Genomic DNA, 13376 nt, shown 5'->3' on the forward strand with positions numbered 1-13376 from the left:
AGGGAATAAAGGGAAAAGACTTCATGTAACAAAAGATATTGTTCTGAATTTAGTTACATTATGCATACAACAGTTTAAAAAGAAAAAAAGTACCAATATTTTGCGGAAAAGAAAAAATACGGTAACTCTCAAAATAAGTCAAGAGCATCTGTCTGAAAGCTGTTGAAAAACTCAACTGTATTTGCATGATAATGAAAAAAAAGTAAAGTGATTGCAGATACTGTTCTTGTATATGGAAAGTTTTTTGCATAAACAGCAGTCCTGATCTTGCAGGTTAAGAGCATGGCTGGCAGTCATTGCTTTTGTTTTCACCTTACACATCTGTACTGGGTCTGGCTGGGATGTAATTAACTTTCCCTGCAGTGGCCCATATAGTGCTATGCTCTGTACTTGTAGCTAAAGCAGCATTGATATCACACCACTGTTTTGTCTATTGCTGAGCAATTGCTGGCATATCATCAAGACTTCCTCCAACCCCCACCCCAAGCCAGTAAGCTGGGCGTGGGCAAGAAGTAGGGATGGGACATCATTAGGGCAGCTGACCTAAACCAGCCAAAGGGATATTTCATACCATATGATGTCACACTCAGCAATAAAAGCTAGGAAAGGGGAAGGTGGAGCTCTCGTTATGAAGATGTCTGTCTTTACAAAATAATGGTATGTATATTGAGGCCCTGCTTCCAGGGGTGTGGCCAAACATTGCTTGTTGATGGGAAGTACAGTTTTTTTTTTTTTCCTCTCTGTGCTACTTCACAGACTTCGCTTGCTTTTTCCCCTCTTCCTTTTTCCTTTAAGTTTCTTTTTTTTTTTCCTTTCTCCTTTCCAGCAAACTTTCTTCTGCCCCTCTTCCTCAGAAGAGGGGGAATGAGAGAGCAGTTGTGGTGGAGTTTATCTGCCCAGCAAGGTAAAACCACCACAACATTACATTACGTAAATCTGTATTAACATAAGATTTTTCAGACTTACCAAAAAGAAAACATATTATTATTAAATAATTCTACTAAACTTATCTGTCCTAGTTATGTTCATAAGTCACATGCTGCCCTCTGCTGGACATAGTACCCACAAGGAAAAGACAGAAATGCGGCCTGTTATTTCAGGGTATGTAGTCATTTTTTAAAGAATTTAGTCCTACCTGTATTTCTAGAGTTGCATTACAATAAAAACTATGGGCTGTATGGAGATTTAATATGAGCACTGTTTCATCTTGTAAGCTTTAAAGTCCATAGTAGGTGACACAGCTGAGAATCTGCACCTCAGCAGCAACACTTACCTATGATGTTATGGCGGCAGTGAGGACAGGTATGATGCTGCAGTAACCAAGGATCCACACATTTCTTGTGAAATCGGTGAGTGCAGGGAATGACACGCAGCTCCTACAGGAACAGATAAAGGGACATGAAAAATACTGGTGCCTAATGAGTGAAACCTTGCAGATTATTCCTACTTTTTTCAACCTAGCTACTGAACAGATTCGGAATTCCTAGTCGTCCCAGACTAAATCCTAGTCTTGAAGCAGAAATCATTACAAATCTTTGATCACTTTGACTATCCATTTCTGAAACACCTGCATTTCCAACATACCTTTTGTGAAATGAGTGAATCAAAAATGCACAGTATTCAATGCGCGTGCGTGATTGAACTTACACACTGACATAACTGTTTTCTGTTCAATTCTCCAGACTGTCCCTTCTCATTCCTTATAACTGATTTGCCTTTTTGACTGCCACAGAGTACTGAATTGCATTCACAAAGCTCTCGAGAACATTCTCAAGATCTTGCTCCAGAATGGTGATGCTCACCTCAAAACCAATCACCATATACATGCGAAGCTACCCTTTGCTCTTCCCTTCCCCATATGCATCACTTACATTGAAGTTTATGTGTGAATCTACTGTCCAGTCAGTTCTGAAGAGCCTTTCTGAAGTTCTTGTCTGCCATCATCTAGCTACTATGACTAATTTCCAATCAGCTAACATTAAATTTCTACAAGCGACATTAATTGTAGCTTCAAGCACTCAAATATTGCACCTTTAAAGAGTATGGATCTTTTATGAATCATTTCAGACTAAGATGTCCCCAACTCATTTTTAAATGGAAGTTTAAAACTTATTGTCTGCTTCTATTCTAAGGCACCTACCTTCTATTTCATCCTTTCATTACTTCCTCTGTATAGAACCATGTCAGAGAAGGCAAGCACTGACATCAATGCAGAGATGCTAACTAGGAGCTGAAAACCAGTTCCTAAACCTTGGCAGGAACCCTGCTTCTCCTCTGGTTTCTCAGTAGTGCTGTGTACTCGACCCTTTACAGACAAGGTACCATCAAAGCTTGAAAAGCAAAACACAAACGTATCCCTTATGTCCAACATGTACCATCACCTTAGATAGCACACAATTTGTTAAGAATACCCAGAGAATTAAATGCTGAGGCTACCCTGACTTCTTTACCTGTTCTTCCTCAAAAAAAGCAGCTTGATGGAAGTATGAACTTGAAAAATGAGATCCCTCAACTCTCACAGAATCATCTAGGTTCATCAAGATCACTGAGTCCAACCTCTGACCTAACACTAATAAGTCCTTCACTAAACCGTATCACTAAGCTCTACATCTAAACATCTTTTAAAGACCTCCAGGATGATGACTCCACCACTTCCCTGGGCAGCCCATTCCAATGCCTAACAACCCTTTCACTAAAAGAAGTTCTTCCTCATATCCAACCTAAACCTCCCCTGGTGCAACTTTAGCCAATTCCCCCCTTGTCCTGTCACCAGGCACGTGAGAGAATAGGACCAACCCCCCCCTCGCTACAGCCTCCTTTAAGGTACCTATAGAGAGCAATAAGGTCGTCCCCAAGCCTCCTCTTTTCCAGACTGAACAATCCCAGCTCCCTCAACTGCTCCTTGTAAGACTTGTTTTCCAGACTCCTCACCACTTCATCGCCCTTCTCTGGACTCGCTCGAGCACCTCGATGTCCTTCTTATAGCGAGGGGCCCAAAACTGAACACAGTACTCGAGGTGCGGCCTCACCAGAGCCGAGTACAGGGGGACAATCGCTTCCCTAGCCCTGCTGGCCCCACTGCTCTTATACAAGCCAGGATGCTGTTGGCCTTCTTGGCCACCTGAGCACACTGCTGGCTCACATTCAGCCGACTATCAACCAATACTCCCAGGTCCTTCTCTGCGAGGCAGCTTTCCAACCACTCATCTCCCAGCCTGTAGCTCTGCTTGGGGTTGTTGCGCCCCAGGTGCAGGACCCAGCACTTGGCCTTGTTGAACTTCATACATTGGCCTCAGCCAATCGGTCCAGCCTTTCCAGATCCTCCTGCAGAGCCTTCCTACCCTCGAGCAGATCGACACATGCACCTAACTTGGTGTCATCTGCAACTTACTGAGGGTGCACTCAATCCCCTCATGCAGATCATCGATAAAGATATTGAAGAGGACTGGCCCCAGTACTGAGCCCTGGGGAACGCCGCTAGTGACCGGGCCTCCAATTGGATTTGACTCCATTCACCACAACTCTTTGGGCCTGGCTATCCAGCCAGTTTATAACCCAACAAAGCGTACACCAGTCCAAGCCAAGAGCAGCCAGTTTCTCGAGGAGAATGCTGTGGGAAACAGTGTCAAAAGCCTTACTGAAGTCCATCCACAGCCTTTTCCTCATCCACCAAGCACGTCACTTTGTCATAGAAGGAGATCAGGTTTGTCAAGCAGGACCTGCCTTTCATAAACCCATGCTGACTGGGCCTGATTGCCTGCTTGCCCTGCAAGTACCGTGTGATGACACTCAAGATAATCTGCTCCATGAGCTTCCCTGGCACTGAGGTCAAACTAATAGGCTTACAGTTTCCCAGGTCAACCTTCCAAGCCCTTCTTGTAGGTGGGCATCACATTTGCTAGCCCCCAGTTGACTGGGACCTCCCCTGATAGCCAGGACTGCTGATAAATGATGGAAAGCGGCTTGGCCAGCTCTTCTGCCAGTTCTCTCAGCACCCTAGGGTGGATCCCATCCGGCCCCATCGACTTGCGTATATCTAAGTGCTGTAACAGTTCACCAACCATTTCCTCATGGATTGTGAGGGCCACATCCTGCTCCTGATCCCCTTCCACCAGCTCAAAAGTCCTTTAGGTTTTTCATTGGCAGCTGTGGAATGCATTTTAGGCTGAGTTGGCTACTCAATGTAATTCATCTGGCAAATGGCACAACCTCAACATACAATACATCTAACAACCAGCCATATATCACAGTGCTAAAGTAAATCAGTTACTTTATCAGTTTACACTAAAAGAAACCATCTATCCTTTACCTCCCCATCAATGTACTTCTCCAAGCAGATGGCACAGTCAGAGGTGGAGCTGCTACTTAGTGTATCCAGTGCACCACAGCTATCTTCCGGTGTCCCTTACTTTTGGACTTAAACTTCCTGGTCTCCATTTTTTCCAGTGCTTGCACTGCAAGCCTGTTCATGGAATTCTAGAACAGAAGAAGAAAAAAAAAAAGGCAGTGCAGCTGCACATGAAACTGTAGTGTGGTAGCAGAGAAACACTGCCATATCAAATTAATGTATCTTATCAAATCCCATCAGGCCAAAACTAAGTTACAACTTAATAAATGAAGAGAGTATCCTAATTAGAATTTAGATCAGAAGCCTCCTGAAAAGAATGCATGCCACCTGCGGTAGTGAGAATGATGAGCTGCTTTGGATTGAAATAGGGTGAAAGTGCTTCATAATTGGGATATGCTGCAACTGTTCAATTGATAGGCAACAAACTATACAAGGCATCATACCGGATGTGGTCAGGTGCTTTTAAAACTGTAAATATTGACTGTAATGCCACATTATGCCACTATGACCATATTACCAGAAACAGTACTTCAGACAGGGATTAAATTAAATGCTACTGAATGAACTGCATCATTCCCCCAGCAACTTGATCAGTAGGACAGTTAGGAAGGGGGTAGATTACTTTTCACTATAGAATTTATCATCTCTCTTTCTGAGACTCATACTATGTGCTGTTGGCTCATAACATCTTTGAACTCCTACTCAGCATGTCCAAGGCAATATTTCTAAACATCTGTTGGGCTTCGCATTCCTTTTACATGTATATCCATGTACTGGACCGTTTAAAAACTACAAATTTCCATTAGCTTCCCCTTTCATGTTTAACAGGACAAACTCAAAACATCTCATCTCGAGTTACTCCTAAACAAACTTTTTACCTTGCAACCTTCTCTGATGAAGAATCAAAAGATATTATTCTATTGAAAAGAGTTGTGATTTCTTCTCATTCATTCCTGATATTCTCCTCACAATACACCATTTGAGCGTGGACTTCTGTTTGAAGCACACTAGTGTTACTGATAAATTAGCCTCTGAAAAAACAGAAATGTTCTTCCTTCCTAAAGACTAAATTGACTGCTTCTATACTCATTTAATTTCTGCGTTTAACTGAAGAGACATCACAGGTCAACGTAGCTATCATTTAAAGACATTTCCAAATCTTTTCAGAGGTCTACATCTATGACTAAAACCCTTTCCACAAAGATGGCTATTCTAAGTTAGTGTCCTGCACCCCCAAAGGCAGCAAGTAAGTTCTATGACAAAGTAAAAGAAGGCAAATTTCAGCATTTGATAAATATACCATTACTGCTCTTACCTGACTACGTCGCTGTTTCAGTTTGATCTTGACAAGAAGAATGAGGCAAACAAGAGATACAACCACAAAGAAGGCCAGGAAAATTCCCATATCAAAGTACTCGGTGGTTGCTTAAAAATCAGAACAAAAATACTTTATACATGTACACAGTGACGATGGTCAAAATTCAGTGCACTGTGATCATTAACTAGGATTTTATGAGACAAAACCTGGAGTATCTATGTTACTGCAATTGATGAAATACACAGAATGCCAATCATGAGATGTCAGATTCACAGTGTCTCTGAACTGATTCCACAGAAAAATAAAAACTTATATATTTTTTTTTAACTGAATCACACTAGTACAAGTTTTTATGGATTATTGCTTTCCTTGTATATCTGAGCAAGTAAAAATCAATATATGAATCTTCAGTGATTGTATACTTCTCACATTTCTTAATGGAAATAGTCCATAACAATAAAACAAAAGCAAAATGGTAACTGGGTCATTGTTGACCTCTAGCTTTGTTCTTCTGTAAACTACATGCAGTAGTGTTCAAAAAAGTATCTGGAAAAACAATTTTATATTAAAATTACAAATATCAGATATCAGCTAATTAACCCATGCTTAAAACAACACACACAAAATATTAGCTAACATACCTACCTGATGAATCTGAACTACCAGGTGTGTTTAATACCTACTTATTTAAGGAAAGGAAAGTCTCTATTATATAATTTTTAGTTGTTTATAAATTTAGAAAAATCTATATGAAAGACATCAGGTGTCACACTGTGGAAACTACGCTTACATCCAGTGTAGCTACTTATTCACAGTGCAGTTGCTCAGTTTATTTAGGTCAACAGAATTTCTCATCTATTATTGCTCATTGGGAGCATCAAAACAATGTCACACTCAGTGTGCAGCAGTGTAATACCTAGATAAAGTTTCTTAAAGACTCACCCGTGGTGGGCGATGCTGAATCCTTGCTCGTGCAACTTTCTGCTTGTTAACTATGTTCATTAGCTTGACAGCATCAGCACCCTTCACATATACCACTGGTCTCTTCAGAGGGTCTTCTAAGCCCTGGTTCAGCTAAAAACAACAGCGATAACAAAAAAGTCTACTCAGAAGGCACATTTCAAGACAACTACCTTTCTTCTGAAATACCTCACCTCTGTGCCTGGGAAGATCATGGAGCAGATCCTCCTGGAAGACATGTTAAGGCATGCACGAGATAAAGAGGTGATCCAAGATAGCCAGCATGGCTTCACTAAAGGCAGATCTTGCCTAACCAATCTGGTGGCCTTCTATGATGGAGTGATAGCATCGGTGGACAAAGGAAGGGTGATGGATATCATTTACCTGGACTTGAACAAAGGCTTTGATGTGGTCCCTTAACACATTTTTCTGTATTTGAAGGATGGACTGTTAGGTGGATAAAGAATTGGTTGACTGGTTGCAGCCAAAGGGTTGTGGTCTATGGTTCTATGTCTGGGTGTAGGCCGATCACAAGCGGTGTCCCTCACGGGTTGGTCTTGGGACCAGTGCTCTTCAACATCTTTATCAATGATATAGACAATAGAAATCGAGTGCACCCTCAGCAAGTTTGCAGATGACACCAAGCTGAGTGGTGCAGTCAATACAACAGAAGGAAGGGATGCCATCCAGAGGGACCTGACAGGCTGGAGTAGTGGGCCCATGAAAACCTAATGAGTTTCAACAAGACCAAGTGCAAGGTGTTGCACTTGGGCAATCCCAGGTATTTATGCAGACTGGGCAAAAAAGAACTTGACAGCAGCCCTGCGGAGAAGGACTTGAGGGGTCCTGATGGATGGATGAGAAGCTGGACTACTCTGCTCTTGTGAGACCCCACCTGGAATACTGCGTGCAGGCCTGGGGCCCCCAGCACAAGAAGGATGTGGAGCTCTTGGAATGAGTCCAGAGGAGGGCCACTAAGATGATCAGAGGGCTGGAGCACCTCTCCTGTGTAGAAAGGTTGAAAGAACTGGGCTTGTTTAGCCTGGAGAAGAGAAGGCTCTGGGGAGACTTCATTGCGACCTTCCAGTACTTGAAGGGAGCATATAAACAGGAGGGGGAATGCCTGTTTATGTTTGTTGATAGTGATAGAACAAGGGGGAATGGTTTTAAACTAAGACAGGGGAGATTTAGGTTAGAAATTAGGAGAAAGTTTTTCACTCAGAGGGTGGTGAGGCACTGGAACAGGTTGCCCAGAGAGGTTGTGGATGCCCCATCCTTGGAAGCATTCAAGGCCAGGCTGGATGCAGCTCTGGGCAGCCTGCTCTAGTGGTTGGCAACCCTGCCCAGAGCAGGGGGGTTGAAAGTAGATGATCTTTAAGGTCCTTTTAAACCCAGGCCATTCTGTGATTCTATGATACTAGTAAATGGATGGAAGAGTAAAGGAATATGAACGTGGAATGGATCCAAACACCCATTGCTCTCTTCTAGCACAAACTAAAGTGTTCACTTAAGTGTGAATTAATCTTTTAGTGTCAAACTTTTGAATTAAGCTGGTTTTTACTGAGTAAAACTAAGATGTGAGGATAAGCAAACGTTATTTCTGAACAGCAGCTTTAACTAAACTGTACTAGGTGCAAGTGCATATATTAATACTGTCACATGTTAAAACCCATAAGGAAGAAGAGTAAAAATCTTCAGGTGCCAATAAAAAATTACCTTAGTATATTACCATTTTCTGAACTTTGGATTATTTCAACTTTGCAATTTTTTTTATTCACATACAATTTTTTGGCTTCCTGTACAATCTAATGTCAAGAGTATGAATTCGTATCTTCTATGTTCTTTGTGCCTTACCAATTTGTTGAAGTCCATAATTTCTGCTGCATAACTATTTGAATAAGTTTGCTGAGTTATTAGGATACTATCAATTACTGGAGGTATAAGAGTAGATACACTAGTTCACCCTGAAATTGCCTTCCAGGTTCAGCTGAGCTATTATGAAAGGCTAAATCATAGAACTGTAAAATAACATGGGTAGAAAGAGACCTCAGGAGTCCAATCTCTTGGTCAAAATAAGGTGTTCTCATGCTTTACACAGACAGTTCTTGAAAACCTTCAAGCATGCACAACTTCTGTGGGCACTAAATCCATAACAATCTCCTAAACTATATACCAGATAAGAGAATAAAAAGAAGGCAGAATTGATCTGTTACAAAATGGCACCACATTATCACAGAATCACAGAATTTCTAGGTTGGAAGAGACCTCAAGATCATCGAGTCCAACCTCTGACCTAACGCTAACAGTCCCCACTAAACCATATCCCTAAGCTCTACATCTAAATGTCTTTTGAAGACTTCCAGGGATGGTGACGCCACACTTCCTTGGGCAGCCTGTTCCAATGTCTAACAACCCTTTCGATAAAGAAGTTCTTCCTAACATCCAACCTAAAACTCCCCTGGCGCAAAATAAAGTCAAGTAACTTATTATGACCCACAAGAAAAATCTTACTATAGACGTTGATTGATACAACATAAGCACTGACAAGCAGATATAAATGGTATAGGGAAAGGAATGAGATGACAGGAATGTAAGCAAATTGAATAAAATCATAGATCGTGGAAAGGCTTGGGTTGGAAAGGACTTCAGTGATCATTTAACTCCAACACCCATGCCATAGGCAGGGATGCCCCCCACAAAAAGAGTAGCATATGGCAGAGATACCAGATCTACACTGTGTTGATATCCACCTGCTCTTTTTAGCTAAATCATGTAGAAATTACTAATCGACTAGTCTATCATCCTACTTACAAAGTATTGTTTAATCTGTCCAGATTATGGTGACAGATTTCACCAAGACTTTAAAACACAATCTTCCGATTGTTTAACTGGGTTTCTGAAAACATTGATCAAGCTATTTTTAAGATGGACATATTCTGAAGAACTCAAAACTAGCTGAATTACTCAATCCAACCCAGAGATCCTACACATCTGTAAGGCTTGCTAGCCTAAGGCCAAATTCAATCACTGTCCCGACATTCCCAGGCACATATTCTCTCTCAAGCTTTCTTGTCTAGGAATGAGTCACCTCCTTCCCCAGTAGCTTTTGCACACTGACAGACTTCTGCTAAACATGATGACCTGGATGCTGTTACTCCTCTTCACATTATGCAAAATTAAAACCAAGAAACAGATCTGACTTCACAGAACAAATTCTAAAAATAAAGCTTCATTTTTAGTTTATAGCAAAAGATACTCAAATCTATGGGAATTAAACCCACAAAATCTCTTTCATTTTATTCATACACCCAAAATATTCAATCATCCACTAGACTAGCTTCCCAAATACTGGGCACAGTTGCACCCAGTTAATTAGCAAGAGTCAAGGAAGGAGAGATGTTGTTGGTAGATGGAAGTCAACAAGAGGCAGTAACAGAGCTTCGCAAGTTCTGAGATGGATGACAGAAAGTAATTAGAAGCTGTAATACAGAGAAAAAAAATGAGAAAAAAAATCTTTGTGCAGATAATTTTTCTGCATATAAAGTGGAGAAAATGGTATCTGAGAAGGTTTGCAAAATTAAGTCTGTACCCTTGATGTACAGGCAGACCAAATTTCTCAAAAGCATCTATTGCAGAATCCGCATTCCTTTGTCCAACAGATGCTCATTTCATAATTAAAGCCAGCTTTTAAATGTAAACATAGATGGTCTCTCTTTTCCCCCCCAAATTCAATGCACTTGAAAACATTCTGCTCACTTGTTCCTGCTGTAACTCTATGACAACAAAATAAAAGTGAAATAAATACAGACTATTTGCATGCTTGTTAAACTTCTTCTCTGTACTCAAATAATTCAGAATTGGCTGCTAGGATCTTGTCAAAGTTTCTCACAGAACTATTAGCTTACCCATCTAAAGTGGGAGTTACGTAGAACCCCCTCCCCCTCTCCAAAAAAAAAAAAAAAAAGAAAAAGAAAAGCTCCGATTGTCCACATTATACTTAGGCCAGAATACATCAACTGTGAACAAGAAAAAATAGGTATAAGTTTTGTAAGAATTTGTTTGAACAAGGTTGGAAAGCCATTTTGCAATCTCAAAAATAATGGATGCTCAACAATACCACTGATCACAAGCTGTGTTCTGTACACAGAACTGTGCAAAGAAATCCTTCTTGACTGGAGGGCCAAAAAAATGTCTCTATCCTTTCTCCAAACCTTAGTACCAGTCCTGGACTCTGTACTCTACCAAAGGCTAGAAGAAAAATAAGTCCCCAAAACTCTACTCTTTCTACCATTCTCAGCACGTTCATTGCTTCTAGTCTGCCAGAGAATGAGTAGGAAATCCACAGCACAATGTTAGCCAGGGTCAGAATCTGCATGTCATGATGTAAGTGTGCTCTGAGACCTGTATGGCCTGAAGCCCTGCCTCAGCACTTACTTCTAAAAGAACCCAGCAGAGGCTATAATAAAACTAGGCTCCCTTGTTCATATCTAGCCTCCCCTGTTCATACCTGATCAATGGCATCTGGGTTTTCAGAAACATCAAAGATGACCGCTGTGGCTCCTCGTTGCACTGCTCTTTTTGCCTGCGAAAAGAAAGACAGCATCCTCAGACTCATCCCAAAGACCACTTCTTACCTCATAAACTACCCCCTCTACTCATCTCCAGATAATGAACTTAACAGTGTGTGTTTCCGTGTAGTTAATACAAAACAGAGTAATTTCAAACATAAGAGTTACTGAACGAACATGGAATTGTAGTTAAACATCACTGTAACTTCTGCAATCTCTCTGCCCCTTCCTACTTACGGTCCTTCAACAAAATTTAAAATGAATTCAAATATGATTTATACCCTCTAAAGACTTTAAATATAAGAACTTTTACAATTATTTTTTTCTCCATATTACTTGGAAGCACCATTAAAACAACCTACCCTGTGATTTGGGGTAGATATACAAGCTCACTGGTGTAGAATATAAAGATGGGCTAGGTTCTTTACACCTTTTTTATGTCCTCAGTCATTCTCTCTCACAGTCATGACAAACTCTAGGTATCACAGTCTGTGTACAAAGTGCCTGATTTTTTGTCCTCATCAGAGAATAACGCTTTTTCTGACCACGAGAGGTCAGAACTGTTGCATAAAACATTTCTTATGCAAATCAGAACTTTCTCATAAGATTAGTTGTTTAAATACGGGGCTTTTAATCTAATACTGTCCAAAGCTGGAGTTACCAACAGCACAGAAGAGCTATTAGAACACATTTAAATTCTCTATGATAGATAAAACAGTATTTAAACCACCTAGGCTAAGGTATTTTTACCAGTTTCTGCCATTGTGCCTCTCTACATTCCACTGAAGTGTTGCTCAATAGAGGGAACAATCTCGGTGACTTCAAAACTGTTACTACCTTTATTGGATGCAGACTGCAAGTAACTATTTCTCTGAGCAGGGATAGCTGCCACCATCACAGACTAAACAAGATGACACTGGCTCTTCATAGAGACTAGCAAAACCTGAACGTAAACATAAGAAAGTGGTAAATTATGAAATAATACTCAGTGTTTTACTAAGACTGTTGGCCAGGTCAGGGCTGTTAGTTTGACCATCTTTCGGTCATTTTCTTTGCTCTACATAACAAACTCAATCAGAAAGTACACAAGGGAAAACAACTCCCAAACAGGGTCTCTTTCTCAGCCCGGTAGGTATTTGTCCTCTTTGAAGTCAGCACACCTGGCTAATCACTAAAAGCTGTTGGGGAGGAAAAGTTGAAAGGAATCTCCGTTGAAGAGACATGGCCCTGAGGTGAAAACTCCTCCAAGTTTCCCTAGAAGGCATATTTTACAAACACGCAGCACATGCAGAATTGTTCAGGATATTTAGATTGTTCTTTCAGAATGGTCAGCCAACAAGCAAAGCACTTTGATCTTTAAATATATATTTTAAGAGAATTTGTAGGTTGGTTCGTAAAACAAACAAACAAAAAACTCATTTTGTGAACATACTGAATAAACAGTTTACAGTACAGCAATTCATTAAGTTTCCACCAACAAGACAAAATCTGTATTTCTTGCCCTGTACTGCAAGATCAGGTGTTTGAAAATGTAAAGTACCAACTAAGTTCAAAAATTGTGCAGGACAGAATGATAACATTATTTTCCAGTTTATCAAATTAAGCAGCATGAGACCACTTGCAAGAAATCCAAGTAACCACAGCTTGAAACACTGTCTGTAAGACCCTTCAAAAATAGTATTGTACCTGTCAGGAAGATCTCCCTTATTGTTCCACCTGTATTTCACAGAATCATCTAGGTTGGAGGAGACCTCCAAGATCACTGAGTCCAACCTCTGACCTAACACTAATAAGTCCTTCACTAAACCGTATCACTAAGCTCTACATCTAAACATCTTTTAAAGACCTCCAGGGATGATGACTCCACCACTTCCCTGGGCAGCCCATTCCAATGCCTAACAGCCCTTTCAGTAAATAAATTCTTCCCAATATCCAACCTAAACCTCCCCTGGTGCAACTTTAGCCCATTCCCCCTTGTCCTGTCACCAGGCACCTGGGAGAACAGACCAACCCTCACCTCGCTACAGCCACCTTTAAGGTACCTATAGAGAGCAATAAAGTTGCCCGAGCCTCCTCCAGACTGTACAATCCCAGCTCCCACACCTCTCCTGGTGTTTTTGGTACCAGTACCATGTAAGACTTAAATACTCAAATAGTAGAATTCATCATTACCACTGTGTTC

General features: G+C 40.9%; 1 protein-coding gene across 1 annotated transcript in view; it reads right to left on the bottom strand.

Annotated features, from left to right (window-relative positions):
• Positions 1-13376, bottom strand: part of ZNRF3 (zinc and ring finger 3) — a 93062-nt gene that overhangs the window by 4185 nt on the left and 75501 nt on the right. Inside the window, 6 exon segments of the mRNA XM_032198898.1 lie at positions 1274-1376; positions 4310-4392; positions 4395-4476; positions 5664-5773; positions 6605-6740; positions 11134-11208. Of these exon segments, the coding sequence (XP_032054789.1) occupies positions 1274-1376; positions 4310-4392; positions 4395-4476; positions 5664-5773; positions 6605-6740; positions 11134-11208 (589 nt within the window).

The sequence above is a fragment of the Aythya fuligula genome, chromosome 17 (assembly GCF_009819795.1).
Source record: "Aythya fuligula isolate bAytFul2 chromosome 17, bAytFul2.pri, whole genome shotgun sequence".
NCBI classification, from domain to species: Eukaryota; Metazoa; Chordata; class Aves; order Anseriformes; family Anatidae; genus Aythya; species Aythya fuligula.